This window comes from Macaca mulatta, chromosome 16, assembly GCF_049350105.2.
Source record: "Macaca mulatta isolate MMU2019108-1 chromosome 16, T2T-MMU8v2.0, whole genome shotgun sequence".
In the NCBI taxonomy this organism is placed as follows: Eukaryota; Metazoa; Chordata; class Mammalia; order Primates; family Cercopithecidae; genus Macaca; species Macaca mulatta.
This window is the reverse complement of record NC_133421.1, coordinates 70,001,267-70,029,112: the sequence shown is the minus strand read 5'-3', so window position 1 is coordinate 70,029,112 and position 27,846 is coordinate 70,001,267. Positions and strand designations below refer to the sequence as shown.

General features: G+C 43.0%; 1 protein-coding gene, 1 long non-coding RNA gene and 1 pseudogene across 19 annotated transcripts in view; 1 reads left to right on the top strand and 2 right to left on the bottom strand.

Moving 5' to 3' along the window:
- LRRC37A (leucine-rich repeat-containing protein 37A3) overlaps positions 1–27,846 on the bottom strand; it is an 82,496-nt gene that overhangs the window by 40,024 nt on the left and 14,626 nt on the right. For 3 of the 17 annotated variants that reach the window (XR_013406979.1, XM_077972164.1, XM_077972163.1), the window contains exons 1-5: positions 9,592–14,063; positions 7,768–7,839; positions 7,398–7,508; positions 4,235–4,306; positions 552–623 (exon numbers count right to left, since the gene is read on the bottom strand). Coding sequence is in view for 14 of the 17 variants with exons in the window: in XM_077972164.1 (XP_077828290.1) it covers positions 552–623; positions 4,235–4,306; positions 7,398–7,508; positions 7,768–7,839; positions 9,592–14,063 (4,799 nt within the window). In the remaining 3 variants the exon portion in view is untranslated. Of the gene's footprint in view, positions 1–551; positions 624–4,234; positions 4,307–7,397; positions 7,509–7,763; positions 7,845–9,591; positions 14,064–14,253; positions 14,420–15,904; positions 16,259–27,846 lie in introns of those variants that run through there. The other 14 variants (XM_077972168.1, XM_028836947.2, XM_077972165.1 and 11 more) reach the window with 10 other exon arrangements.
- LOC716735 (small ribosomal subunit protein uS2 pseudogene) lies at positions 18,938–20,429 on the bottom strand (annotated as a pseudogene). Its single transcript, XR_014415.5, has one exon. The product of XR_014415.5 is annotated as a small ribosomal subunit protein uS2 pseudogene (transcript).
- On the top strand, positions 21,779–27,813 carry LOC144335806 (uncharacterized). Its single transcript, XR_013406994.1, has 2 exons — positions 21,779–22,959; positions 26,805–27,813. It is a non-coding gene; the product is annotated as an uncharacterized LOC144335806 (long non-coding RNA).

Sequence of the window (27,846 nt, the reverse complement as noted above, 5' to 3'; positions counted from 1 at the left end):
ATCTCACTGTGGAAGATACTGGCTTATGATTTATACTTTAGCATTGCACATGTGGTGCATTAGCTACAAAACAGTGAATGCTCAGTAAATACCTGTGTGAAGTGATCTTTAGTTCTCTAGAACAGGATTTCACAACTTCAGTACCATCAACATTTTGGACTCTATAACTTTCCCATGGGGGTCTGTGTTATACTTTGGAGGATGTTTAGTCTTATACTTTGGAGGATGTTTAGCAGCATCTCTGACCTCTGCCCACCAGATGCCAGGAGCACACCCACAGTTTTGTCAACCAAAACTGTCTCTGGACATTACCAAATGTCACCTGAGTACAAAATCACATCAGCTGAGAACCACTGCTCTCTGATGATTCACTAAGATCTGTGTAATAATTCTCACAAGAATCCTTGCTAGAGACAAAAAGGATTTGCGCTATAATTTTAGTACCTTTCTACTGGTCAAATTTTAATCATATTTCAAAATGAATAGTAAAGAGGTTTATAATTAAGTTTTATAAAAATTCCAAATGTAATAAAGTTACATTTGTAACTTACATAAACTGCAAAAATGGTAGTGGTTCAAATGTACGTCTTTCAATAGACTGTATTTTATTGCAGGATAAATCTCTAGGAAAAATAAAAGGAAAATATTGCCTTGGTAAGTTATTAGATGTAGATTAGTATGAATAACAGCAAGAGTTTAGAATAACATTGAATACACATTTTTCATCTCAACTCTAAACGTCTGGACTTGTATTTGAACTTTCCAGAGCCCCTAACCCTGCCCATACCTCTCCTAGAGTCTCACCTTCATAGTTTTAATAAATAAAATATACAACTTAATAGACTTTGGAATGAATTTTTCCTGACAGCAGTAGACTTGATTAGATGCCCTTTTGTCATCTCATCAAATCCTAGACTATAAGCTCAAAGTTTTTATCTCTATATACAGTTTCTAATATTAAAATGAATAGCCTCACATTTATACACCTTCCTAGTTTAGGTCTGTTTTCCTAAGCCAGTTCAGTATCAGAAGAAATAAAAGACATCCTTTCACATCATTTGAAAGGAAGTTACCCCTTTACTTAATACATAACTTTGAACTAATTCAAATCATATTAATTTCTATCATATTACCAGAAATTCATTTTTGGTTTTATATTGCTTTTTTTTTTTTTTTTTTTTTTTTGAGACGGAGTCTCGCTCTGTCGCCCAGGCTGGAGTGCAGTGGCCGGATCTCAGCTCACTGCAAGCTCCGCCTCCCGGGTTCACGCCATTCTCCTGCCTCAGCCTCCCAGTTTTATATTGCTTTAATAATTCATGAAAGCAATTTTGTCAGTTATACAGTGATGGGGCCTGTCCCTCCCTCTTTTTTTTTTTTTTTTTTTTTTTTTTCCAGACGGAGTCTCACTCAGTCGCCCAGGCTGGAGTGCAGTGGCGCGATCTCGGCTCACTGCAAGCTCTGCCTCCCAGGTTCACGCCATTCTCCTGCCTCAGCCTCCCAAGTAGCTGGGACTACAGGCGCCCACCGCCACATCCGGCTAATTTTTTGCATTTTTAGTACAGACGGGGTTTCACTGTGTTAGCCACGTTGGTCTCGATCTCCTGACTTCGTGATCCACCCGCCTTGGCCTCCCAAAGTGCTGGGATTACAGGCGTGAGCCACCGCGCCCGGCCTCCCTCCCTCTTTACCTGGATGGAATAATGCTGTCTGGCTGATGTCTCCATCTCTAGTCTCTCCCTTCCTAAACTATCCTGCACACAGTCATCAGATAAACTCTTCACAAGTGGTTTGCAAAGACCAGCATTTCCTGGGAAATTATTGAAGATGCAAATTCTTGGTCCCACTCTAGACCAACTGAATCAGTAACCACGAGGGCGGAGTCCGGAACTGAGTTCTAAAGCGCCGACTCAGTGATTGTGATGCAGATCTATCTATAGCACTGCTGCGGTAACATGGTTCCCCATGATGGCTCCTCAGCTGGGCATTCAAAGCCCTAGAAGATCTGGCTCCAATTTCCTACTCTCCCTCCTTGTACTCTACAGGTACTCATGGCATTCCTCGAACACTTTCCTGCGCTTTGCCCTTCTCCCATTTTCCTTTTGCAAGCTTAGAATATATTCCCCAAAATGTCTGTCTGATATTACACGATGGCCCTTCAAAGTCCAATTCAAATGGCATTGTTCTAGTAACATCTTCCTTGGTCCAAACTGAAGTCATTTTCCCCTCTTCTATGCTTCAGAAACAATTTATCCCTCCTAGTGCCCACATCCATTTCTTCTTAATGTAGTTATTTTTCATCCCATTTTTTCTGAGCATGAGCTCCTTGAAAGCATGGACTAGGTTTTGCTCATCTGCATTGCACACCATGTTTAAAACTGACACATGGAAATAAAGTAAATTCAAATATTTGTAAAATAAATGAATAGCTGGCCAGCACGGTGGCTCACGCCTGTAATCCCAGCACTTTGGGAGGCTGAGGTGGGCGGATTATAAGGTCAGGAGATGGAGACCATCCTGGCTAACACAGTGAAACCCAAATGTACTAAACCCCAAGTGTACTAAAAATACAAAAAATTAGCCAGGCGAGGCGGCATGCGCCTGTAGTACCAGCTACTTGGGAAGCCGAGGCAGGAGAATAGCGTGAACCCGGAAAGTGGAGCTTGCAGTGAGCCGAATTGCGCCACTGCACTCCAGGCTGGATGACAGAGTGAGACTCCATCTCAAAAAAAAATAAAATAAAATAATAATAATAATAATAATAATAATAAATGAATGAATGAATGAATGGCTAGGGGAGTGAGTAGAAGGAAAATGACTATTTTAAAGGAAACGTAGTTTTATTACTTCATGGTCTCTGTAGCACTTTGGCATCCACTTGAGGGTCTTTACACCCACTTTCCTTAAGCCTTCTACATTTGAAAGAATATGTTTTCAAAAGAGCATCACTGATGAACTTAATAAGGATTAATGACATACACACCTCTATGGACAAAGGATAAGAATCAAGCTTTCATAGCAATGAACATAGTATCTTCTTGTCTCTAAACAGACAGAAATACTATGCAGGTATCCCTTAGTAACAGGGCTGGGGAGATAGTTATTTCGTAATTAGTGAAGAGTCAGGGGCATTTCTGACATGCTTACTTCATGTAAACATTTCTAGCTCTACCACTTTACCATGATTTTAAACATCTGTTTTAATATAACAATTCCTGGGCCGGGCGCGGTGGCTCAAGCCTGTAATCCCAGCACTTTGGGAGGCCGAGACGGGCGGATCACGAGATCAGGAGATCGAGACCATCCTGGCTAACACAGTGAAACCCCGTCTCTACTAAAAAAAATACAAAAAAACTAGCCGGGCGAGGTGGCGGGCGCCTGTAGTCCCAGCTACTCAGGAGGCTGAGGCAGGAGAATGGCGTAAACCCGGGAGGCGGAGCTTGCAGTGAGCTGAGATCCGGCCACTGCACTCCAGCCTGGGCGACAGAGCAAGACTCCGTCTCCAAAAAAAAAAAAAAAAAACCTGAACTGAAATCCTTAATACCAGTCTATTCTCTTGGTAGCTCAATATTCTTGATAATATTATTTATATAATTCAGCTGATTTTAAATATTTAAATGTTAATTTAATTCCAATTAAGTTACCAAAAATTCTGGATTAATGATGTTCCAATGAATGTAGGTGGTCTATATTTTCTTCTCCTTTAGGCAACAATCTGAAGTTAACTTTAATTCCTTTCATCCTACTAAACCAACTTTTTCAAATCTTTGTGAAGGACAGACAGTAAATATTTTAGGCTTTGTGGGCCACATATGATGTCTCTTGCATATTTCTCTTTCTTTTTTCTTTCAGTCCTTTAAAAATGCAAAAATCATTCTTAACTTAATGGGTTATTAAAAAATAGACTTTAGATTAGATTTGATCTACTGACTGCAGATTGAATAGAAGAAGATGGTGTGTGAACACTTATAAAACAAGGTTCATACGGGTGTCAGTCACTGCTCAGATCTTATTACCATGTGAAATTTTTTTCTGGCTATATTTTGTCTATATAATTTAAAAACTGAAAATGCATAGGAGGTAGCTAATACTAGAGGTGGGCTGAGACCCTATACAAACTTACAGAATTGCAGAATTTTATTGCTGGAAGAAATCTTAGAGATTATCTAATTTGAACCCCTTATTCATTTTACAGATAATACGACTAAAAACTCATAAATGTGATTAACTAACTTACAAATACTGGAGGGATAGCAGGTCTTCAAATGAATCTTTATGTAATTCAGTCAAATAATTTTCATTCAGAATTCTGGAAAATGAAAAAGTTATTTCTAGATTAAAATGCAAAGTACAACTATTTGCTGCACAGGACCATGTCCTGCATGTGGGGGAAAGCTGGGTCATGGTCATTTCAAGATGCTGGTATCTGCTCTGCTTTCATTCAAACCTTTCCTTACATTTTCCCTTTTGTGTCCATCTCTCTCCACCATCACAGACACAGACACACACACACACACACACACACATATGCAAGCACATACACACAAGCACACTGCTACCCACTCTTCCCACCAAATTGTATATTTCATGCCTCCTCTCTAGATCACAAAATCCCTTTCAGAATCCACCTCTGGATGGCACCAAGATCAGCAGAACCTCCATTTCCTCCTCTTTCCCTAAACCTTATTATGAAAGCCCCACATGGAACCATGTCGGGGCTGCAAGTGAAGCTATTCAGACTTTTTCCCCATCAAAAAAATTTGAGAACTACAATGTGCATAAAGTGCACAGGACATCAATGTTCTTTATATTTAATTTAATTTAATTTCTGAGACAGGGTCTCACTCTGTTCCCAGACTGGTCTCAAACTCCTGGCTCAAGTGATCCTCCTGTCTCTGCCTCCCAAAGTGTTGCGATTGCAGACATGAGCCACCTCACCTGGCCAAATATTCAGTTTAATAATTATAAAGCAGATACCCATGTAAACATTGTTACAAAAGATCATTGCTAGCATTCCAGAAGCCCCAGAGTGCCCCTTTCCAATCATATCCCTCTCACTAACCCTAATAGGTAACCACTATCCTGACTTTTGCAATAATTTTCTTGCTTTTAAAATGTACTTCTGGTCTGGCGTGGTGGCTCACGCCTGTAATCCCAGCATTCTGGAAAGCCAAGACAGGTGAATCACCTGAGGTCATGAGTTTGAGACCAGCCTGGCCAAGATGGTGAAACCTTGTCTCTACTAAAAATATAAAAATTAGCTGGGCGTGGAGGCGGGCACCTGTAATTCCAGCCACCCAGGAGGCGGCGGCAGGAGAATCCCTTGAACCCGGGAGGTGGAACGTGCAGTGAGCCAAGATTGCGCCATTGCACTCCAGCCCAGGCGACAAGAACAGAATTCCATCTCAAAAAATAAATAAAGCAATTCTGCCTCAGCTTCCTAAGTAGATGGGATTATAGGCACCCACCACCAGGCCTGGGTAATTTTTGTATTTTTAGTAGAGACGGTGTTTCGTCACATTGGCCAGGCTGGTCTCAAACTCCTGACCTCAGGCGATCCACCTGCCTCGACCTCCCAAGGTGCTGGGATTACAGGCGTGAGCCACCGCACCTAGCATGTGTTTTATTTTTAATTTAGAACTCATACATGACTTGGCTATCTACGTTGAACTAATGATGTCACACACAAACTGTTGTGAAAAATGTTACTTCGAATGTAAGCATTTTTTCCAAAATCATTTATGTGTCTAAACCAATTCCTTCTATAAATCAGTAAGAAAATGATAAAACAATTCAACAGGAAAATGAACAAAGGACAGAAAACTCAGAGAAGAAACACAAATGTTCAATAAACATATAATATTTAATTAAATGTATGAGTAATCAGAAAAATTCAAATTTGGATGGAATCCCTTTTATTCATGCATAACTTCAACAAAAAGTTGGAGAATACCCAGCGGTGAAAGGTGTGGGGGAAATGAATGCTGTCATATTCTGCTGACAATAAGTTGGCACAACATTTTTGAGGGCAATTAAAATTTTGTATCTACATAGTCTTCACCCCAAAAATTCCATTTCTAGATACCTATTCTTTTTTTTTTTCTTTTTTTTTTTTTTTTGAGACGGAGTCTCGCTCTGTAGCCCGGGCTGGAGTGCAGTGGCCGGATCTCAGCTCACTGCAAGCTCCGCCTCCCAGGTTTAGGCCATTCTCCTGCCTCAGCCTCCGGAGTAGCTGGGACTACAGGCGCCCGCCACCTCGCCCGGCTAGTTTTTTGTATTTTTAGTAGAGACGGGGTTTCACCCTGTTAGCCAGGATGGTCTCGATCTCCTGACCTCGTGATCCGCCCGTCTCGGCCTCCCAAAGTGCTGGGATTACAGGCTTGAGCCACCGCGCCCGGCCTCTAGATACCTATTCTACAGGAATACTTGCCCATGTTCACAAAGAAGCATGTACAGGAATTTCATTGCAGCAATGTATGTAACAAGAAAACTAAGCATAATCTAAACATTCATCAATGGGGGAATTATTAAATAAACTACGATGCATCCAGACTATGGATTATGCAGGAGTTTAAATGAATGGGGTGACCGTCTGAGTACTGGGAAGGAAAGAAATCATGAAGTGAAAGAATATCATATCATATAAGTGATACACTTATCATATGATATCATGTAAGTGATACCATGAAGTGAAAGAATCAAGTTGCAAAATGTTACCATTTATGTAAACAAAAAAGATTTTAAAGGCCGGGCGCGGTGGCTCACGCCTGTAATCCCAGCACTTTGGGAGGCCGAGGCGGGCGGATCACAAGGTCAGGAGATCGAGACCACGGTGAAACCCCGTCTCTACTAAAAATACAAAAAATTAGCCGGGCGCGGTTGTGGGCGCCTGTAGTCCCAGCTACTCGGGAGGCTGAGGCAGAAGAATGGCGTGAACCCGGGAGGCGGAGCTTGCAGTGAGCCGAGATCGCGCCACTGCACTCCAGCCTGGGCGACAGAGCGAGACTCTGTCTCAAAAAAAAAAAAAAAAAGAGCAAAAAAGATTTTAAAAACCACATGCAAATCTATTTTGCTTTATGTAAATATGAATGTAGGCAAATGGGGAAAAGTCTGGAAGCATGTATACTAAATACAGAGTAGCATTACCTCAGAGATGAGGGAGTAGGGCACAAGGAGGGTTTCTGTTATACCTGTTATTGCATTTTTATACATTAAAAATAGAATCACGGGCTGGGGGTGGTGGCTCATGCCTATAATATAAGCACTTAAGGAGGCCAAGGTGGGAGGCTCACTTGAGCCCAGGAGCTCAAGACTAGCCTAAGCAGCACAGGAAGACCCTGTCTCTACAAAAAATACAAAATTAGGTGGGCGTGGTGGCATGCACCTGTGGTCCCAGCTACCTGGGAGGCTGAGGTGGGAGGATCACTTGCACCTGGGAGTTGAAGGCTGCAGTGAGATGTGATTGTGCCACTGCACTCCAGCCTGGGGGACAAAGTAAGAAGACCCTGTCTCTGAAAAAAAAAAAGAGGAAAAAAAAGAATATAACCATGTACTATCTGTATAATAAAAAATAAATTTAAATTGCCTCTTATTTTAGAGAGCCTACCAAATTTAATTTTAAAATAACCAAAGGATTGCAATCCACAGAGGTTGATTTGGGGTATGGAGGGGAAATATCTTTTCTCAGAGGTACCGACCTCAAAATTCTGGACCGAGAAGGATCTTACAATGCAGTTAGTTTTTTGTCATATTTGGAGAGAATATACTCACAGTTTCTCGGTCCAACTGTATGCTTTCCATACATTTCCATCAATGTATGAAATATAGTTTCCTTGGAAATTTCTGTGAAGAAACACAGTTTACATCCTTGAATAGGTAGGAAAAGAATGATGAGGATAAATAAAGGAATCATGGCAATCTTGTTGGGGATATTCAGAAACAGAAAATAACACCTGCTTTCTCATTTCCAGAGCTATCAGCTTCCCAGTTTGCACAATTCATCAAGAAACAATGCCGAGCCACTGGCACAAATGATAAGGCATCTCCTGGAAGCTTAACTTCCTATCTATCACATCTCTTGGACAGACAGTGCCAGTTAATTACTTTGAATGTAAGTATTTTATCCAAAAGCACTTATGTGCCTAAACAAACTCCTACAAATCAATACAAAAATGGTAAATAATTCAACAGAAAAAATGGGCAAAAGCTTATCACTATCAATAAATAAGTAGAAAGAAACCCTATGCCAGGTAGCACCAAAGCTTTGCCCTCTGTTGAAACATCCTAGGCTTTTTCTTTCCACTCTTATTACAACCGACCTGATTTGGTCCCTTCACACTTTACTCCTACGTTTTGCGAGACTTTTCTATTCTGTCTCCCTGAATTAAGCTTTTCCTTCTGGACACATTACATATGGATTCTAAAATAATCCTTTGCATGTCTACAGTTGAACATAAAGCAAAAAACAAAATAAAATAAAATAATCCTCCTGTTTTGATCATTTAATCTCTCTTGCTTGGAAACTTTCAATGGCTTTCCATATCTCACTGTGTAACTTTCAAACTCCTATAGCTGATAGTCAAGGTTTTACATAATCATATCTTCACTGCTCCCTCACCTAATTCTTTGCAGCCAGATTGGTCTACTAAATTCCAACCATACCTGTAGCAATGCCTTTGCCTAGACTGTACTCCCATTTTTTTTCTATTTAACAAATTATAGCTACTCTTTAAGACCCAAGTAAAGTTTTGGCTTATCCATGTAGCTTTCCTTGATCTCCACACCTCAAGGATCACAGATTCTGGTAAATTCTAGCACTTATTGTATGCATTATCTTTTAGTAATTAATTATATAAACCTCCCTTTTTATGCCTATTATCTTTCTTCCCTCCTATCATTTTCATGTTCTGGAGACAGTAGCATATTTGGCCCTGGGTTTGACACAAAATAAGTGCTACATATAGAAAGTCAGGGACAACGATGAGTTGTGGACATAACTAAAGGACTGAGTAATCATGTTAACAGCCAACACTCCTATATATGCTAGGCACTGATGAAGTGTTTCATATATTCACTCATCTAAATTTCACAACAATCCTATGAAATGGGAACTAGCATAACTCACAGTTGAAATGTGAGGAAACTGAGTCACAGAGCGGAATAACTTGCTCTGGGTCTCCAAGCTAAAAATAGACCTGGGTTCAACCCCAGGAAGCCTGGCTCCAGAATCAACTCTTAACCACTTAGAGCCTCATCACTGAGATGGGGAGGGGGAAAGGTTGCTGTAAAGAGGGTGAAGCAAAAATGGGAGCAGAGCAGCGGTTAAGCAATGATGTGATGGGGCTAAATAAAAATGGATAAGAAAACGAGTAGGAGCAAAAGACTGGAGTAAAAGTAAAAGACTGGAGAATGGGTCTAACATTAAAGGAGAATGAAGGAGAATGAGGAGAAAGGAGAATTGACAAGCAAAGGTGAAAGCAGAAAGTCAGTTGTCAGGATGGCTTGGGGAGACAAAGAAAGCCCAGGAAGGCCTCCAGGAAAAGGCTGCCACGTCAGGCAGGACACAGAGGAAAATTGGGGAAAGGTGATCCTTACAAGATGGTGAAGGTGCCATTGTAGGTGTTGGGCTCTGGCACAGGCACTTGGCGGAGCCTCTGCTTTGGGCTGAGATCAATACACGACAGCGTCTTATCTCCACAGGTACAGAGTTCACATATGTTGGTGGTTGTGGAGGCCTTCTGTTCCTCTGATGCAGTTAAAGCCTTATTTTGGGCGTGACTTTCAGGCTGCACCAGTGAGTCCTGAGTAGGTTCTAGTTCAGTATGTGGATCTCTGACTTCAGTCAGTTTTCGATGCAGAGTCTGAACCTGGTCTGGACGAGGAGCTGTAGTCGTCTCCAGGGCTGTAGAATGTCCAGTCTCTGTAGTGGGCTCTGGAGTTACGGCAAGCCCCGGGTCTGGAGGCTGAGTTGAGGTCTCCTCTGTGGTTGGAGATGGTTTAACCTCTGTAGTAGGTTCTGTAGTTATGGTAAGCTCCAGGGCTAGAGGTTGAACTGTGACTTGAGTCAGGTGTGAATGCTGAGCCTGACCCTTGTCTGAAGGTGGAAGTGTCACCTCAGGGTGTTCTGGAGGAGGAGCTGTAGTCGTGAGGGCTGTAGAAAGTTCAACCTCTTTAGTGGGTTCCAGAGTGATGATAAACCCCAGATCCAAAGATTGAACTGTGGCTTGAGTCAGGTATGAATGCTGAGCCTGACCCTTGTCTGAAGGTGGAAGTGTCACCTCAGGGTGTTCTGGAGGAGGAGCTGTAGTTGTCAGGGCTGTAGAAGGTTCAACCTCCGTACTGGGCTCTGGAGTGCTGGTAAGCCCCAGGTCCAAAGGTTGAACTGTGGCTTGAGTCAGGTGTGAATGCTGAGTCTGAACCTGGTCTGGATGTGGAAGTGTCACCTTAGGGTGCTTTGGAGGAACTAGAGTCTTCTTCAGGGGTGTAGAATGTCCAACCTCCGTAGTGGGTTGTGGAGTGATGGTAAATCTCAGGTCCAAAGGTTGAACTGTGACGCTGGATGACATTGGATGCTGAGCTTCATCCTGACCTGGTGTTGGAATTGTAACCTCTTGATATACTAGAAGTTGGGGTACAACTTTCTTAGGAGGCTGAGTTGGGGTCTCCTGCACGGTTGGAGAAAGTTCAACCTCTGTCGTGGATTCTGGAGTGATGGTAAACCCTAGGTCCAAAGGTTGAACTGTGGCTTGAGTCAGGTGTGAATGCTGAGTCTGAACCTGGTCTGGATGTGGAAGTGTCACCTTAAGGTGCTTTGCAGGAACTATAGTCTTCTTCAGGGGTGTAGAATATTCAACCTCCATAGTGGGTTCTGGAACAATGGTAAGTCCCAGGTCCAAAGACTGAACTGTGACACTGGGCAATGTTGAATGCTGAGCTTGATCCTGACCTGGTGTTGGGCCTGTCACCTCATCATGAGCTAGAGGTTGAGCTGCAACCTCCTTAGACGGCTCTGGAAGCTGCACTGGGACCATTTGCTGTCTTGAAGGTTCTACCTCCTTAGGGGGCTCTGGAGCCTGAACTGTGGCCTCCTGCTGGGTCAGAGAAGGTTCTGCCTCCACAGGGGGCTCTGGAATCTGAGCTGGAACCTCCTGCTGAGTTAGAGATGGTTCCACCTCCTGAGGGAACTCTGGAGATAAAGACGGGGCCATCTGCTGGGTCAGAGAGGGTTCTATCACCATAGGGGGGTCTGAAGACTGAGCAGGGACTGCCTGCTGTACTGGAGAGGATTCTACCTCTTTAGGTCGCTCTAAAAGTTGAGTTGGGGCCTGCTGTAGGACTGGAGATAGCTCGACCATCTCAGGTGGCTCTGATGGCTGAACTGGTATCTCCTGCTGCAGTGGAGGACTGATCTCTTCAGTGGACTTCAGAGGAGGACCTGAGGCTTCCTGATGGGTTGCAGATGGGTCAACCTCCTTAGGGGGCTTTGGTGGCTCAGCTGGGAACTCTTGCTGGACTGGAGAAGGTTCTGCCTCCTTAGGGGAATCTGGAATCTGAGCTGTGGCCTCTTGCTGGACTGGAGATTCAGTCTTTTCAGGAGGATGCAGAAGTGGGGAAGGGAGGTCAGGCTGAGCTAGAGAAAAGTCAGCCTGCTCAGTGGGAACAGGAGGATTGTCCTGCTGGACTGGAGAAGGTTGTACCCGCATAGTGACTGCTGTAGGTCTGGTAAGCCCCATATCTACATCTAGATGTGACATATATAGAGGTGAACCTATTGCTTCATCATTCAGTGAACTTTCAAAGTTTGACGAGAGCTGAGTTGGAGGCTGAGTTGTGGGCTCTTTATGGACTGGAGGAAGTTCATAATTTTCAGGTCTATTTAGCTGCTGAGTTATAATGTCTTGCTGGTCTTTCAAATGTTGAAACTGCTCAGGGGACATTACGGGTTGAGCTGGGGCCCCCTGTTGGGTTAACATTGCAACCTGATTAATGAAATCTGGAGTCATGGTAACCACGTGATCCACAGGATTAACAGTGACATGGTGCAATGTTGGAAGCTGAACTTGATCATGACTTAGAGGGGAAATTGCTACCTCATGATGCTCTGGAGGTTGAGCTACAACTACATTAGGGAGCTCTGGAGTCTGAGCTGGGGCCTCCTGCTGGGTTAGAGAAGACTCACCCTCCTCAGCGGTCTGTGGATGCTCAGCTGCAGCCTCCTGCTGGGTTGGAGAGGGGTTCTCATTATTAACAGGTTCCGGAGATTGAACTGAAGTCTGTTGAACTGCTGAAGGTCCAGCCTCTTCCAGTGACTCTGGAGGCAGAGGTGGGCCCCCGTGCTGGATGGTGGGAGGTTCTACATCATTACCTGGCCCTGAGAGCTGAGCTGTAGCCTCCTGGAGGACTGGAGAAGTTCCCACCTCTGCACTAGGCTCTGTTGCTATGGTGAGCTGCGTGTCTGGAGGCTTAACAGAGACATTGGGAAAATCTGAATGCTGAGTTTGATGGTGACCAGGAGGTGAAACTGTGACTTCATGATGTTCTGAGGGCTGAGCTGGGGCCTCCTGCTGGGCTGGAGAAGACTCCACCTCCCCAGAAGACTCAGAAGGCTGAGCTGGCTGCTCCTGCTCACTGGGGGAAAGTTCAGCCTCTATAGGAGGACCTGGAAGCTCAGTTAGGGCCTCCTCTTGGATTGCAGATGGCTCCATCTCTTCTGGAGGCTGAGCTGGGGTCTCCTGCTGGGCTGGAGAAGATTCAACCTCCCCAGAAGACTCCGAAGGCTGAGCTGGCTGCTCCTGCTCACTAGGGGAAAGTTCAAGCTCCATAGGAGGACCTGGAGGCTCAGTTGGGGGCTCCTGTTGGGTTGCAGAAGGTTCCACCTCCTCTGGAGGCTGACCTGGGGACTCCTGCTGGACTTCGGAAGATTCTGTCTCGTTTTCAGCCTCTGGAGTCATGGGAACCTCCACATCTGCAGGTTTAACTGTAATGCTAGGCAAGTTATAATGAGCTTGATCCTCACCTGGAGGCTGAACTGTCACCTCACGATTCGGTAGAGTTAGACTCTCCATAGAGGATGCTGGAGGCAGAGCTGGGGCCTCCTGCTGGGTGGAAGAAGGTTCTTCCTCCTCAGGGAGCTGTGGAAGCTGCCCTGGGGCTTCTTGCTGGAGTAAAGAGGATTGGATGTGTTCAAGGGTCTCTGGATTTTGAGTTTCCGGCTCTAGATGGAATTGAGAAAGTCCAACTCGCTCAGGGGGCCCTGGAGGCTCATCTGAGTTCACCCGGAGTTCTGGAGGCAGGCTGCCGGGATACAGTGTGTCCATACTCGAATATTCATCCTGCAAAGTCTGTTTCTCACGCTGAGGTTTGGATAATCGGTGTGGAATTCCAACAATCTCAGCAAGGCTCCAACGCTCAGCTAGATCTTTCTTCAGGTTCTTGGGCGAAACAATAAATGTGGTTGGTTTTGAAATCTTACTGTCTAGCGGAACAAGTATTTCATCTGCCTGATGACCTGCAGCCCGATCTAGATCTGCAGTTGGAACCTTACTTTTGAGACGAGGAAGCTGAACTAGGGTCTGATTCTGATCCCCGTCCAGCAGTGGGACCACCTCTGGGAGCCTTTCTTCCGGAGTCAGCTTGTCATTTAAATCCTGGTGTGCAGCGGAGAACTGCTCTGGCCCCAGGGGCAGCTCTTCAGCTGAATCCGTGTCCAGGAATGGAACCAAATTTTCAGTCGATTCCTGGGGCAGGGCTGACATCTGCGAGGAAGCAGAGGGCCCCAGGTAATCAAAGTCCCCCAGGTCTGCCGGGGGAGTGGGCGCATGGGGAGATTCCCATGGGAGATGGGAGGAGCGGGAAGACCGGGGCTCAGGCGGCCCCAGGGGGTTAGAGGTCAGCTGGAGCGGGTCCTTGACCCACTCCAGAGGCTGAGTCTCCTTGACTAGTAGACACAATAGTTGCCACGTGAGGAGGGGCCATGGGCCCCAGAAACGCAGCCAGAACATGACACACGCGAGTGCTGCGCACTGAGCGGGAGTCATTCTGGCAACCCTAAGATGCTCATGCCCCATATAAGCATGCGCCCCGCCCTGTCTTTATGACACCTCTATTTATGCCACCTTTATTAGGCTTGGGTCCAGATCTGCTCCATGTCACCAGGGCAATCTTATGTCACAATCCCGCCCAAACACCCCTTCCCACCCCGCCCGGCTGGAACACCCCTTTCCCTCCCCTTAGGGAGGAAGGATTTGGGCCACAGACCCAGGTGGTCCCAGGACTCCAGCAGCCTGCTGTGGTGTGGTGGGGTGGGGTCACGGGACCTCGCCTTGGGATCTTCAGAAGTGCTAGTCCAGTTGTGGCAGCCTGAACTCTTCCTCCTCCAAGGTGAAATCCAAGCATACTCTTCCTTTCAGGGAGAGCAACTGAGCTGCAAAATGGGCGCCAGTTAGGGTGGCAGGCACGACGCACATTACAGTCATTTATTCCAAAATGTTGCCGTTTTCGCTAAACTGTTGCATGTTTGATAATGAATTCACCACCCTACTAGGTAGGGGCTTCCAGGGAATAAGCGAGGACTCCAAATTTTCTGTAGGAGGGGTGTTGGGGGTGGGCAATTCAGTCTGGGAGAGAAGGCTTTAATCCGAGTGAAGAGCCCTTTGCACTAGCAGGGAGGAGGCTGAACTGTCATCCTGCCTTGACTCAACACAGCCATTACCCTAGAAGTTACAGCGCCACCCTTCAGAGATCTACCCTGTGTGCACACGTGGAGAAGAGGCTTAGGCTGTTAAAGTCAACATGTTAAATAATTTCCTGAAATGCGACTGTAATTGTAACACAGCTGACTTCCCCCACAGCCATTCTTACCTATTACTGTCTGGCACAATTATCAGCATGTAAACTCCAAGAAGGTGCTTCATCTTATTCCAGTGCCTAGCAGAGGCACAGGGTGCATAGTGATGGTTTTAAAATTGAAGGGGGGGCTGTGCACAGTGGCTCACACCCATAATGCCAGAACTTTGGGAGGCCGAGGTGGGCAGATCACTGAGGTCATAAGTTCCAGACCAGCCTGATCAACATGCTGAAATCCCGTCTCTACTTAAATAGCCAGGCGTGGTGGTGCATGCCTGTAATCCCAGCTACTCGGGAGGCTGAAGCAGGAGAATCACTTGAACCTGGGAGGCAGAGGTTGCAGTGAGCCTAGATTGCAACATTGCACTTCAGCCTGGGCAATAAGAGAGAAACTCCATCTCAATAAAATAAAATAAAATAAAACTGAAGGGATTCCAAGATTCACCTCATTTAGGGATGGATCTATTGTTATAATCAGATTTCTGAAATCAGTGCTGACTTCCTCTCACATTTCACAGGAACCTAGACTTCTTAAAGCTTGAAGTTTACTGGATGGGTTTTATTTAAATTGAGTTAAAATAATTATTTTACAGGGAAGAACTTCAAAACACATTGCAACTTTGGGGTGAAAGTTAAATAAAATACTCTAGCCCCAAAATAAGTTCCCACTGAAATGAAACTTTTGCTCCTTTTTTTTTAAAAAATTCCATAAATAGTAAATAATGACTGTTTTCTTTTGAGATTAATTTAGAAACTTAATCCCTATTTAAGAGCTTTCATATGCAGTCATGCGTTGCTTGCCATGTGAGGAGCTTGAGAAGTGTGTCATTAGGTGATTTCACCATTGTGCTAACATCATAGCGTATACTTACACAAACCTAGGTGGTATAGCCTACAGCCCACCTAGGCTATATGGTATGGTCTATGACTCCTAGGCTACAAACCTGTACTATATGTTACTGTACTGAATATTAAAGGCAACTGTCACAGAATGGCAGGTATTTGTGTATGTAAACATGGAAAAGGTATAGTTAAAATACTGTATAAAAGATAAAAATGGGGCCCAGGCACAGTGGCTCATGCCTGTAATCCCAGCACTTTGGGATGCGGAGGTGGGTGGATCACCTGAGGTCAGGAGTTCGAGACCAGCCTGGCCAACATGGCAAAAACCAGTCTCTACTAAAAATATAAAAATTAGCTGAGTATGGTGGCGCATGCCTATAATGCATCCCGCTACTCGGGAGGCTGAGGTAAGAGAATCACTTGAACCCAGGAGGTAGAAGTTACAGTGAGCTGAGATCACACCATCGCACTCCAGCCTGGGCAACAGAGTGAGACTCCATCTCAATAACAACAACAAAAACAACAACAACAACAAAAAGATAAAAATGGTATGCCTGTATAGGGATAGCTCCATTATACTCCTATGGAACCACCATCATATATGTGGTCTACTGTTGACCAAAACTTCATTTTGCAGCACATGATTGTAAATGATTGACAGAAAGATCTTCAGCAAAATAGTCCACCCAAGGTATATGGGAGATATTGAGATCCAAGTAATAAGCCATATTTGAAAGGCATTATAGTTTTCGAAAGCTGTAGCACAATCAGTCTTAAGGCCACTTACATCTCCCCACATCTCTGGGATCCTGTTTGAAGGGAGTTCTAAAAAGGCCTGTGTTCAAGCAGCCCAGCATCCCTTACTCCTGGGGCCGGGGGAGACTAACCCCTCTCCTGTGTCCACAGCTGTAGTAATACAGTCCTCAGTTCTGTCTCCAAACTCCAAATAAGGGGTCAGAGCCAAGGGTCAAGACTTTAGGAAAAGCCCCAGAAATACCCTGCACTCAAAAAGCAGTTTCGGAGTTTCACATTTTCCTGAGAATGAAGCAAATTATCCTCCAAATTCTGCTGCTTATTTTGAATTATGGTTATATTGCATATGTTATCTGACCCTTGAGGGTTTTTTTGTTTTTCTGAGATGGGAGTTTCGCTCTTTTTTCCCAGGCTGGAGTGCAATGGAGCGATCTTGGCTCACCACAACCTCCACCTCCCAGGTTCAACCAATTCTCCTGCCTCAGCCTCCCAAGTAGTAGGATGCATGCACCACCGTTTCCCCATGTTGGTCAGGCTGGTCTTGAGCTCCCAACCTCAGGTGATCCGCCCGCCTTGGCCTCCCAAAGCACTGGCATTACGTTTCAGCCACTGCGCCCGGCCCTGTTACCTTTGAGTTTTTATCTCCACATACTTGAATTAAACCGTGTAGTTCTTCTTCCCATCTGACATCTACAATCTCTTCACTGGGTCTATACTCCACAGCTATTTTACCACTTTCTGAAATGAAGTTAGCAAGGATCAGTTCAGAATGTTTTTCATTCTAAAACTTCCTGCATATAATGGTAGCAGCCCACAATGAAACATTATTTTGGTTTCTAAAAGCAGAAAATAAGAGCATTTTCCTGGAAGTTCCCTCATTATACCCTTGGATTTTTTCTTTTTTTTTTTTTTTTTGGAGACAGGGTCTCACTCTGCACCCAGGCTGGAATGCAGTGACACTATCGGAGCTCACTGCAGCCTGGAATTCCCGGGCTCAAGTGATCTTCCTGCCTCAGCCTCCAGAGTAACAGGGACTACTCCCCTGTGCCCAGCTAATTCTCTTTTTTAGAGACATGGTCCCACTTTGTTGCCCAGGCTGATCTCAAACTCCTGGCTTGAACTGATCCTTCTGTCTTGGTCTCCCAAAGTGCTGAGATTTCAGGTGTGAGTCACCATGTCTGGTCTCACAGCTCAGTTTTTAACATATGTATGAAATATCAACTGTGTTTGGGTCAAAGGACTTTATGATCTTACAGATGGGAACTAAGGAATAATAACATAGGAAATAAAAAATGTGGAAACAAAAATGTTGAATCACAATATGACTAAATGGAAAGGCATCAGGTGTGGGGTCGAAGTAAGTTCAAATCCAAAATAGAGACCACGGGGCTAGTAGACAGTTCACATTAGAAGCACAGCTAGGTGTCTACTCACTGATAACCGGAATTCCACCAGATACAATGAACAAAGCTTCAGAGTGAAAACATTTGAATATTTTTTTTGGCAGAAAATGACCCACATGCTCTATAGACAATACAACTTCCTTTAAGGCAAACTAGAGCTATAATGCTTTTGGTCTAAGAAGTTTTGAGTTTGTGCAAGGGATACCTCTGCACACTAGGGAGAGGGAGACAACCTACACATTTGGCTTCGTTATTAAAGGTCCTCCCTCCCTATAACTGGATGGGTTATTTCCCCTAAGATCCAGATGAGTAAAAATTCATACACATTCGATGAAATTCCAGAAGTTACCTTCAAACTCTGCTACTCATTGAATGCCATGAAGATATTGGAAAAACAAAAACAAAAACAAAAAAAAAACCTTTCTGCTCAACAAGGGATTGATATTATCACGTTTGAGAGAACTTCAGAATCTCAGGCCTGAACCCAGGGCTGCTAAATTAGGATCTGCAGTTTCTCACAATCTTCAGGTGATTTATATGGTCATTAAAGTTTGAAAAGCTGCCTTGAAACAGTCCTTCCTAAAACTGAAGTGGAGGAGAAGCAAAAATCATCGGTAAATTGTTCAAAGTAATCTCAAATGCAACCCAAATTTACAGAATCCCAGGTGAAGCTCAGTAATCTGTATTTTTATCCTTCTCCCCAAATAATTCTGATATGCAGGCAAGTTTGAAAACCACTGCTTTAAAGAAAATGGATACTCTCCTTACAAAGTAGAAAGTAGGGTTTTGGAAACTCATGCAAGGGAAGCAAAACGATGCCTCAGGAGGCAATAATTACAATAGGATTGATGCAAATGGAAGCCGAAGCTTAACCAAATACATTAATATATGCCTACAAAAGAAAATGCTAACGAAGTCAAGTGGTCTGCATGAATTCTGAAGACAAATGGAGAAGCAAAGAACAAAATTTGTCAATGAATTTCCAGCACAGTCTAGGTTAAGGGAGTGACTTTCTTGACTGAATGACACAGACTCTGGACCACCTGATCGGTTATTACCTTAATGGAGGAATTATATTACAATGTACAGGTACTTTAATTAGAATGACCTGGCAGTTACTGAGGCAAAATTTTCTGCTCCTTTGTATTCTGCAACACAAGAAGGATCTATATGGATGTTCTCTTCTCTGAACTGTTTGGATGAACTGGTCAACGGCACTCATTATGCCTTGGGTTTTAAATCTGCATCGTGGTCATAATCTGTTAATTAATTTCTCATATTTTTAATAAAAAGTTTGCCTGTATATTTTAGACAGAAATTACCTTACTTTGCTGAAATTCTAAGAAATCCTAGACAGTTTTCAAGGCCGGGCTCAAATGTCACCTCTATTACCCTTTGCTGTGCCTCCTGGCACTGTGCTTCTGATACTCTGTATGGTCCTCCACGACAGCGCGAGCACGATTATATTACCGGCAATTACTGATGCCCCCCTGGCTCATTTGTTGACTCCTTTAGAGCACAGATCATGTTTTATTTATTTTTATTTTTTATTTTTTTAGAAACTGATGTTTATTTTCTATCAACCATTTTTCCATGTTGCTTAAGAGCCCGTGCAAGAACAGCTTAAGACCATTCAGTGGTTGCTCCTACCCATTCAGTGGCCTGAGCAGTGGGAGCTGCAGACCAGTCTTCCGTGGCAGGCTGAGCACTCCAGTCTTCAGTAGGGAACTGCTGAACAGGCACAGAGGGCACCTGCACACCTTCAGACCAGTCTGCAACCTCAGGCTGAGTAGCAGTGAACTCAGGAGCTGGAGCAGTCCATTCACCCTGAAATTCCTCCTTGGTCACTGCCTTTTCAGCAGCAGCCTGCTCTTCTTTTTCAATCTCTTCAGGATCTCTGTAGAAGTAGAGATCAGGCATGACCTCCCATGGGTGTTCACGGGAAATGGTGCCACGCATGCGCAGAACTTCCCGAGCCAGCATCCACCACATCAAACCCACTGAGTGAGCTACCTTGTTGTTGCATGGGATGGCAATGTCCACATAGCGCAGAGGAGAACCTGTGTTACACAGAGCAATGGTAGGTAGGTTAACATAAGATGCCTCCGTGAGAGGCTGGTGGTCAGCCCTGGGGTCAGTAACCACAAGAAGCCGTGGCTCCCGGAAGGCTGCCTGGATCTGGTTAGTGAAGGTTCCAGGAGTGAAGCGGCCAGCAATTGGAGTGGCTCCAGTGGCAGCAGCAAACTTCAGCACGGCCCTCTGGCCAGTATTCCTGGAGGATATAACACTGACATCAGCAGGGTTTTCAATGGCAACAATGGCACGAGCCGCCAGCAGAATCTTCTCCTAGGTCCTCTTCAGATTTATGATGTAGATGCCATCACTTTTCCTTTTATAGATGTACTGCTCCATCTGGAAGTCAAGATTGGTGCCACCTAAGTGGGTTCCTGCTGCAAGGAACTTAAGGACATCCTCCTCCTTCATTTGCAGGACATCAAGGGCTCCGGACATTGTGAAAGTTTCCCTTTAAGTTACGACGGGAATCCAGAACAATGCCGTATGGACCCCTCTGTAGGTAGCGCGGAAAAGATGTTTTATTTATTGTAGCAACTAAAACAATATTTGTTCAACCAATGACACCCATAAACAAAACTACCTGCCGAGGGCAGAGATGCAGGGGTAAAGTCATGCTGAGATTAAATCTCAGAAACCATTGTAGATTTTTCAGAGTTGACCAATACATTTATTGTATTAATTATAAAAAAAAATTATAGTGTTTTCAGACTTCTAGACTTCAAAAGACAACTCTCTATACAATGTGTGTTTCTAGAAGGAAAAAGTGTAACATTGTCCCCTTATTTCTAACTGGTATCTGAGAAAAAGAGGCCTCACTCAGTTTTGGTATAGGGAAGGGGGAAGTTCATTTCCAGCAGAATTTAATACTCCAGAACTAATAAAATCTAATTATTTAATCTGCTATTACATATCTATAAACCATGAATGGCATATCAAGAATAAATAATCTGTGACGCATTTAAAGCTTTTAAAAATGATGAAACTTATTTGTCAAATGTAACAAGGATTCACCTTCTAATGTAGCATAGTGTCCCAGTCTAGTATTAACGTTATTAATGAACAAGGCTATGTTCTTTGAGTACATTCCCTTTGCCCCCCAATCCCTATCTTCTGTGTCAGTAATAATATAAAAATCACCAGCTGGCTTTTATAGGTGCTTTCTTTTTTTTTTTTGAGACCGAGTTTCGCTCTGTCGCCCAGGCTGGAGTGCAGTGGCGCAATCTTGGCTCACTGCAACCTCTACCTCCCAGGTTCAAACCACTCGCCTGCCTCACTCCCAAGGAGCTGGGATTACAGGAGCCCACCACCACCCCCGGCTAATTTTTATATTTTTAGTAGAGATGGGGTCTCACCATGTTAGCTAGGCTGGTCTCAAATTCCTGACCTCAAGTGATCCATCCGCCTAGGCCTCTCAAAGTGCTGGGATTACAGGCGTGAGCCACCATGCCTAGCCTATACAGTGCTTTCTACTTGCCAGACATTGTGCTAAGCACTTTAAAGCGCATTATCTCATTTTATCCTCAGATCGGCTCCATAAAATAACTACCATTATTACCTCTACATGTATATAGATATGTGTGTGTGTATATATACACACATATATATATCTACATACATTGAAAGTCTCACCAGTGTTTTCACTTTTGCTTTCAACCACTATACATATTTTAAAGAGTAAGAGAAGAAACAACCATTTGTGTTTTAAAATTTTCCCAGATACCATTTCCGCTGCTCTTTCTTTATCTCTGAAGTTCTAGTATTACCACTGGTATAATTTTCCTTTGGCCTAAAGACCTTCTTATACATTTATTTTAGAGTAGAACTTCTGACAACACATTCTCTTAGATTTTCTTCATCCGAAATGTCTTTTTTCTTTTTCTTTTTGCCTTAATTGCTGAAGGATATTTTTGCTGGATATAGAATTCTGGATGGACATTTCTCTCAGTACTTTAAAGATGTTCTGCAATTACTTGAATCACTGAAAGGCTTAAAGTTGGGGACCGGTTCTATCACATACATGTTTTACAGAAAGGTTCATTACTTTTATATCTTCATTGTGGACCATAGCCTTTATCATCACTAAATCTTTGTCTCATTTATGAGTTTTTAAATTTTGCTTTGAACCTAAACTTTTGTAACTCCTTTTTATTTCCTACAATGCGGAGTTTATCGGGGACAACAAAGGCAGTTGGAAATACATAACTGGAGTTTCGAAGAGAGGTCTAGGTAGGAAAATGGATCTAGAAGTCATTGATATTTTGGTGGTAATTGAGTCAACTGATAATTAGGGGAAAGTTGGGGAAACTAAATGCTGAGGACTATCATATGGAAGAGGGATGTTTGAAGGAGGAATAACTGGTCAAGGAAATTGGGTCATGAGTGGCAACAGGAAATTTAAGAAGGATGTAGTGGCCAGAGGTATCATACATGCATTGTATATGTATGTAGATATATATCTTTCAAGGTATGTAGATATATGTCTACATACATATATAATGTATGCATGTAGATATACATTGAAAGTATAGATACATATCTATATGTCATTGAAAGTGTATATGGATATATACACACACACACACATATATATACAATGATAAGGGAGGGGGTTAGAATAAAGAAACCTAAATGGTTGTAATACTTTTACGTTTTATTTAGAGGTAAAATGGTAACTCTAAGTAGGTAGGTTAGGTATATATTTTGTAATTCCTACAGCAAAAACATAGCACAGATATGACCAAAAGCCATTTAATAAAACATAACACTAAAAAATATTCATTTAATCCAAAAGTAGGCAGAAAAAAGAAACAGAAGAAACCCCCCAAAAAAGAGATAATCAGAAAACAAATAATAAAATAGGAAACCTAAATCCAGTCATTATCAATCATATTAAATGTAAATGGTCCAAAACACATTAATTAAAAGACGCTGTCAGATTACATTTAAAAGAAAAATTAAAAAAACAAGAAACCATTTGAAAATATAATGATATGGCCAGGTATGGTGGCTCATGCTTATAATCCCAGCATTTTGGGAGGCTGAGGTGGGCAGGTGGCTTGAGCCCAGGAATTGAAGACCAACCTGGGCAACATGGCAAATCCCCATCTCTATTTTTACAAATTAAAAAGTAAATGAATGTCATGATATATAGATTAAAAGCAAAAGGGTAGAGAAAAATATGTCATTCTAACACTAGTCAAAAACAGTATTATATTACTAATATAAAACACTAATTTTATATTAGTATTAAATGATGGTTTTTTGTTTGTTTGTTTTTTGTTTTTCTAAGACGGAGTCTTGCTCTGTTACCCAGGCTAGAGTGCAGTGGCACAAACTCGGCTCACTGCAACCTCTGCCTCCCGGCTTCAAGCAATTCTCCTGCCTCAGCCTCCCAAGTAGTTGGCATTACAGGTGCTCACCACCATGCCTGGCTAATTTTTGTATTTTTAGTAGGGACAGTGTTTCACCATCTTAGCCAGGATAGTCTCGAACTCCTGACCTCAGGTGATTCACCCGCCTCGGCCTCCCAAAGTGCTGGGATTAAAGGCGTGAGGCACAGCACCCAGCCTGTATTTATGTATGTATGTATTTATTTAGAGATGGAGTCTTGCTCTGCTTCCCAGGCTGGGGTACAGTGGTATGATCTTGGCTCACTGCAATATCCACCTCCTGGATTCAAGTGATTCTCTTGCCTCAACCTTCTGAGTAGCTGGGACTACAGACGTATGCCACCGTGCCAGGCTGTTTTTCAATTTTTAGAAGAGATTGGGTTTCACCATGTTGGCCGGTCTGGTCTCAAACTCCTGACCTCAGATGATCCACCCGCCTTGGCCTCCCAAAGTGCTGGGATTATAGGCGTGAGCCACCATGCCTGGCCAAATAATGGTTTTTAATATAATGATTACTGCCAGAAATAAAGGTTATTTCAGAGTGATAAAGGTGTCAAATAATCAAGAGGACAAACCTGTAAATGTTTCTGCATCTAGTAACAGGGCCTCAAAATACAGGATGTGTAAACAGACAGAATTTCAAGGAGAAAGAGAACAAACCCATAACAATCGTTGTAGACTTCAACACTCCTTTATCAGTAATCACTAGAACAAGCAGACAGGAAATCAGCAAGGATACAGAAGACTTTAACATGATCAACCAACTTGACCTAATTATTATTTATGAAACACTTTACCTAACAGCAGCGTCTTTCCTATTACAAACTGAACATTTACCTAAACAAACCATGTTTCAGGCCATATACAAACCTCTAATTTTTTTTTTTAATTCATCATACCAAGTATGTTCTCTAACCATAATGGAATTAAATTAGAAACCAACAACGAAGACGTCTGGGAAATCCCTAAATGTTTGAAAATTAAACAGTATGTTTTAAAACAAATCATGGGTCAAAGAGTAAGTCATAATAGAAATTTTATAATATTGTGACCCAAATGAAAATGAAAATAAAACACATATCACAAATTCTAAGATATGTTTTTAAAAGTGCACAAAGGGGCTGGGAGCTGTGGCTCATGCCTGTAATCCCAGCACTTTGGGAGGCCAAGGCAGGTGAATCATCTGAGGTCAGGAGTTCCAGACCAGCCTGGACAACATGGTGAAACCCCACCTCTACTAAAAACCCAAAATTAGCTAGGTGTGGTGGTGGGCACCTGTAATCCCAGCTATTCGGCAGGCTGAGGCAGAAGAATCATTTCAACCCAGTAGGTGGAGGTTGCAGTGAGCCAAGCTCGTGCCACTGCACTCCAGCCTGGGCAACAGAGCAAGATTTTGTCTCAAAAAAAAAAAAAGCATAAAGGAGCACAACGGTTTAGCCTGGAATCCCAGCAGTTTAGGAGGCCAAGGCAGGAGGATTGCTTGAGCCCAAAAGTTCAAGCCCACCCTGGGCAATACAGTGAGACCTCGTCTCTATTTAAAAATAAAGAAAGAAAAATCAAAGAAAATGAGGTATATATGCACAACAGGATATTATTCAGCCATTAAAAAAGTGAATCCAGGCCGGGCGTGGTGGCTCACATCTGTAATCCCAGCACTTTGGGAGGCTAGGCAGGTGGATCACGAGGTCAGGGGTTCAAGAACTGACTGGCTAACACGATGAAACCCCGTCTCTACTAAAAATACAAAAACTAGCCAGGCATGATGGTAGGCGCCTGTAGTCCCAGCTACTTGGGAGGCTGAGGCAGGAGAATCGCTTGAACCTGGGAGGCGGAGGCTGCACCGAGCCGAGATTGTGCCACTGCACTACAGCCTAGGTGACAGAGCAAGACTTCGTCTCAAAAAAAAAAAAAAAAAAAAGTGAAAACCTTCATCTATAAAGCTTGAGGTTTGGAAAATAAAACCTGGAGGACATTATGTTAAGTGAAATAGGCCAAGGACAGATAGACAAGTATCACATATTCTCATTCATGTATGAGAGATTAAGAAGTTGATGTCATGGAGATAGTCAGTAGAATGATGGTTACCAGGGGCTGGGAAGCAGGTAGGGATGAAGACGAGTTGATTCATGGGCATAAAAACTCAGTCAGATGGAATAAGTTTTAGCTTTTGTTTGCACAGTAGGGTGACTACAGTCAACAATAACTTAGTGCATATTTTAAAATAGCTAGAACATTTGTTATGCTCCCAATACAAAAAAAAGGATAAACATCTGAGATGATGGATAGCCTAATTAACCTGATTTGATCATTACACATTGTATGAATCTATCAAAATATTACATGTACCCTTATAAATATGTACACTCTACCTTAAGGAAACAGTGAAAAAAGAAGGTGTGGAACAACAGTGACCACAACAAAATCAAAGAGGAAAATCTTTGTGAACTTGGGTTAGTCAGGCCTGGAATCAGCAAACCATGGCCAATCCACTACCTGTTTTTGTAATAATCAAAAGAATAACAATATAACTGATAATCTGAAAATTATGTGAAATTCAAACTGCAGTGTTCAGAAAGTTTTATTGGAACAGCTGACTGCTTTCATTGCTACAATGGCAGAGTTGCAACAGGGACAGCAAGCCTGAAATATTTACTATCTGACCTTTTACAGAAAAAGTCTGGCAAGGTCTGGGTCAGGCAGAGTTGTCAGATGAACATGAAATGTGTAAGAAAAAAATGTGGTAAATCAGACTTCATTAAAATTTAAAACTTATGCTCTGGGAAAAAGACACTGCTAAGACAATGAAACACAAGGCACAGATGGGGAGAAAATATATGAACATCACACAGCCTAACAAAACACTTATATCCAAAATATATAAAGAACTTTTACTAGCCAATAATAAGAAAATGGCCAGGCATGGTGGTTAATGCCTGTAATCCCAGCACTTTGGGAGGCCAAGGCAGGCAGATTGCTTGAGCTCAGGAGTTCAAGACCAGCCTGGGCAACATAGCAAAACCCCATCTCCATTAAAAATACAAAAATTAACCAGACATGGTGGCATGCACCTGTGGTCCCAACTACTTGGGAGGCTGAGGTGGGAGGATTACCTTGAGCCCAGGGTCGGGGGGAATGATAGGCTGCAGCAAGCCAAGATCATGCCACTGCACTCCAGCGTGGGTGAAAGAGCGAGACTCTGTCTAAAAAAAAAAAAAATATATATATATATATATATATATATAAAAGTAGAATAACAATAAAGAAAGCAACCCAATTAAACATCTTGAAGATTCTGGTATCTTGGCCAGGCATGGCAGCTCATGCCTGTAATCTCAGCACTTTTGGAGGCCGAGGCAGGCGGATCGCTTAAGCCCAGGAGTTCAAAATCAGTCTGGGCAACATATCAAAACCCCATCTCTATTTAAAAAAAAAACAAAAAAAAAAAACTAGCCAGGTGTGGATGTGCGCACTTGCAATCCCAGCTACTTGGGAGGCTGAGAGGTGGGAGGATGGCTTGAGCCCAGAAGGTGGAGGCTGCAGTGAGTGGTGACTGTGCCACTGTTCTCCAGCCTGGGCAACAGAGCAAGACTCTATCTCGGAAAAAGAAAAAAAAAAAAAGATTTCAGTATTTTTCCATAAACAATAATATACAGAAGGCAAATAAAAAGATGCACATAAAAAGAGACTCAGAACCATCAGTCATTAGGGACAAGCAAATTAAAAGCAGAAGGAGCTACCACCATATACTTATTAAGGTGGCTAAAAATAAAACAACAAAAACTGACGATGTCAAGTGCCAGGGAGGACACAGGGCAACTAGAACTCTTCACACATTTGCAGGTAAGAATGCAAAATGGTACAGCTACTTTGGAAAACAGTTTTGGCAGTTTCTTATAAACATACAACCCAGAAATCATACTCCTAGGTATTTACTCAAGAGAAACAAGTATTGTGTTCATACAAAAAACATTATGGAAATGTTTAGGGCAGCTTTATTCATAGCTCCCAAAAACTAGAAATAACTGAAATATTCAACTATTGGGCAGATAAATGCACTGTGATACACTCAATGTAAGGGACTGCTACTCAGCAATAAAGAAACTACTGACACAACAACATAGATGAATCACAAATACATTATGCACTGTACATGTATAAACTATTTTATTAAAAAATTAAGATACCTTTTTAATAGTCAAACAGGCCGGGCGTGGTGGCTCACGCCTGTAATCCCAGCACTTTGGGAGGCCGAGGCCGGCAGATTACCTGAGGTCAGGAGTTCAAGATCAGCCTGGCCAACATGGTGAAACCCTGTCTCTACCAAAAACATTAAAAGTGAGCCAGGCGTAGTGGCAGGCGCCTGTAATCCCAGCCACTCAGGAGGCTGAGACAGAAGAATCGCTTGAACCCAGGAGGCAGAGGTTGTGGTGAGCTGAGATTGCGCCATTGCGCTCCACCATGGGCAACAAGAGCGAAACTCCATCTCAAAAATAAATAAATAAATAAAAGTCCAACAGTACATGAAAAAATAATGTGATCAA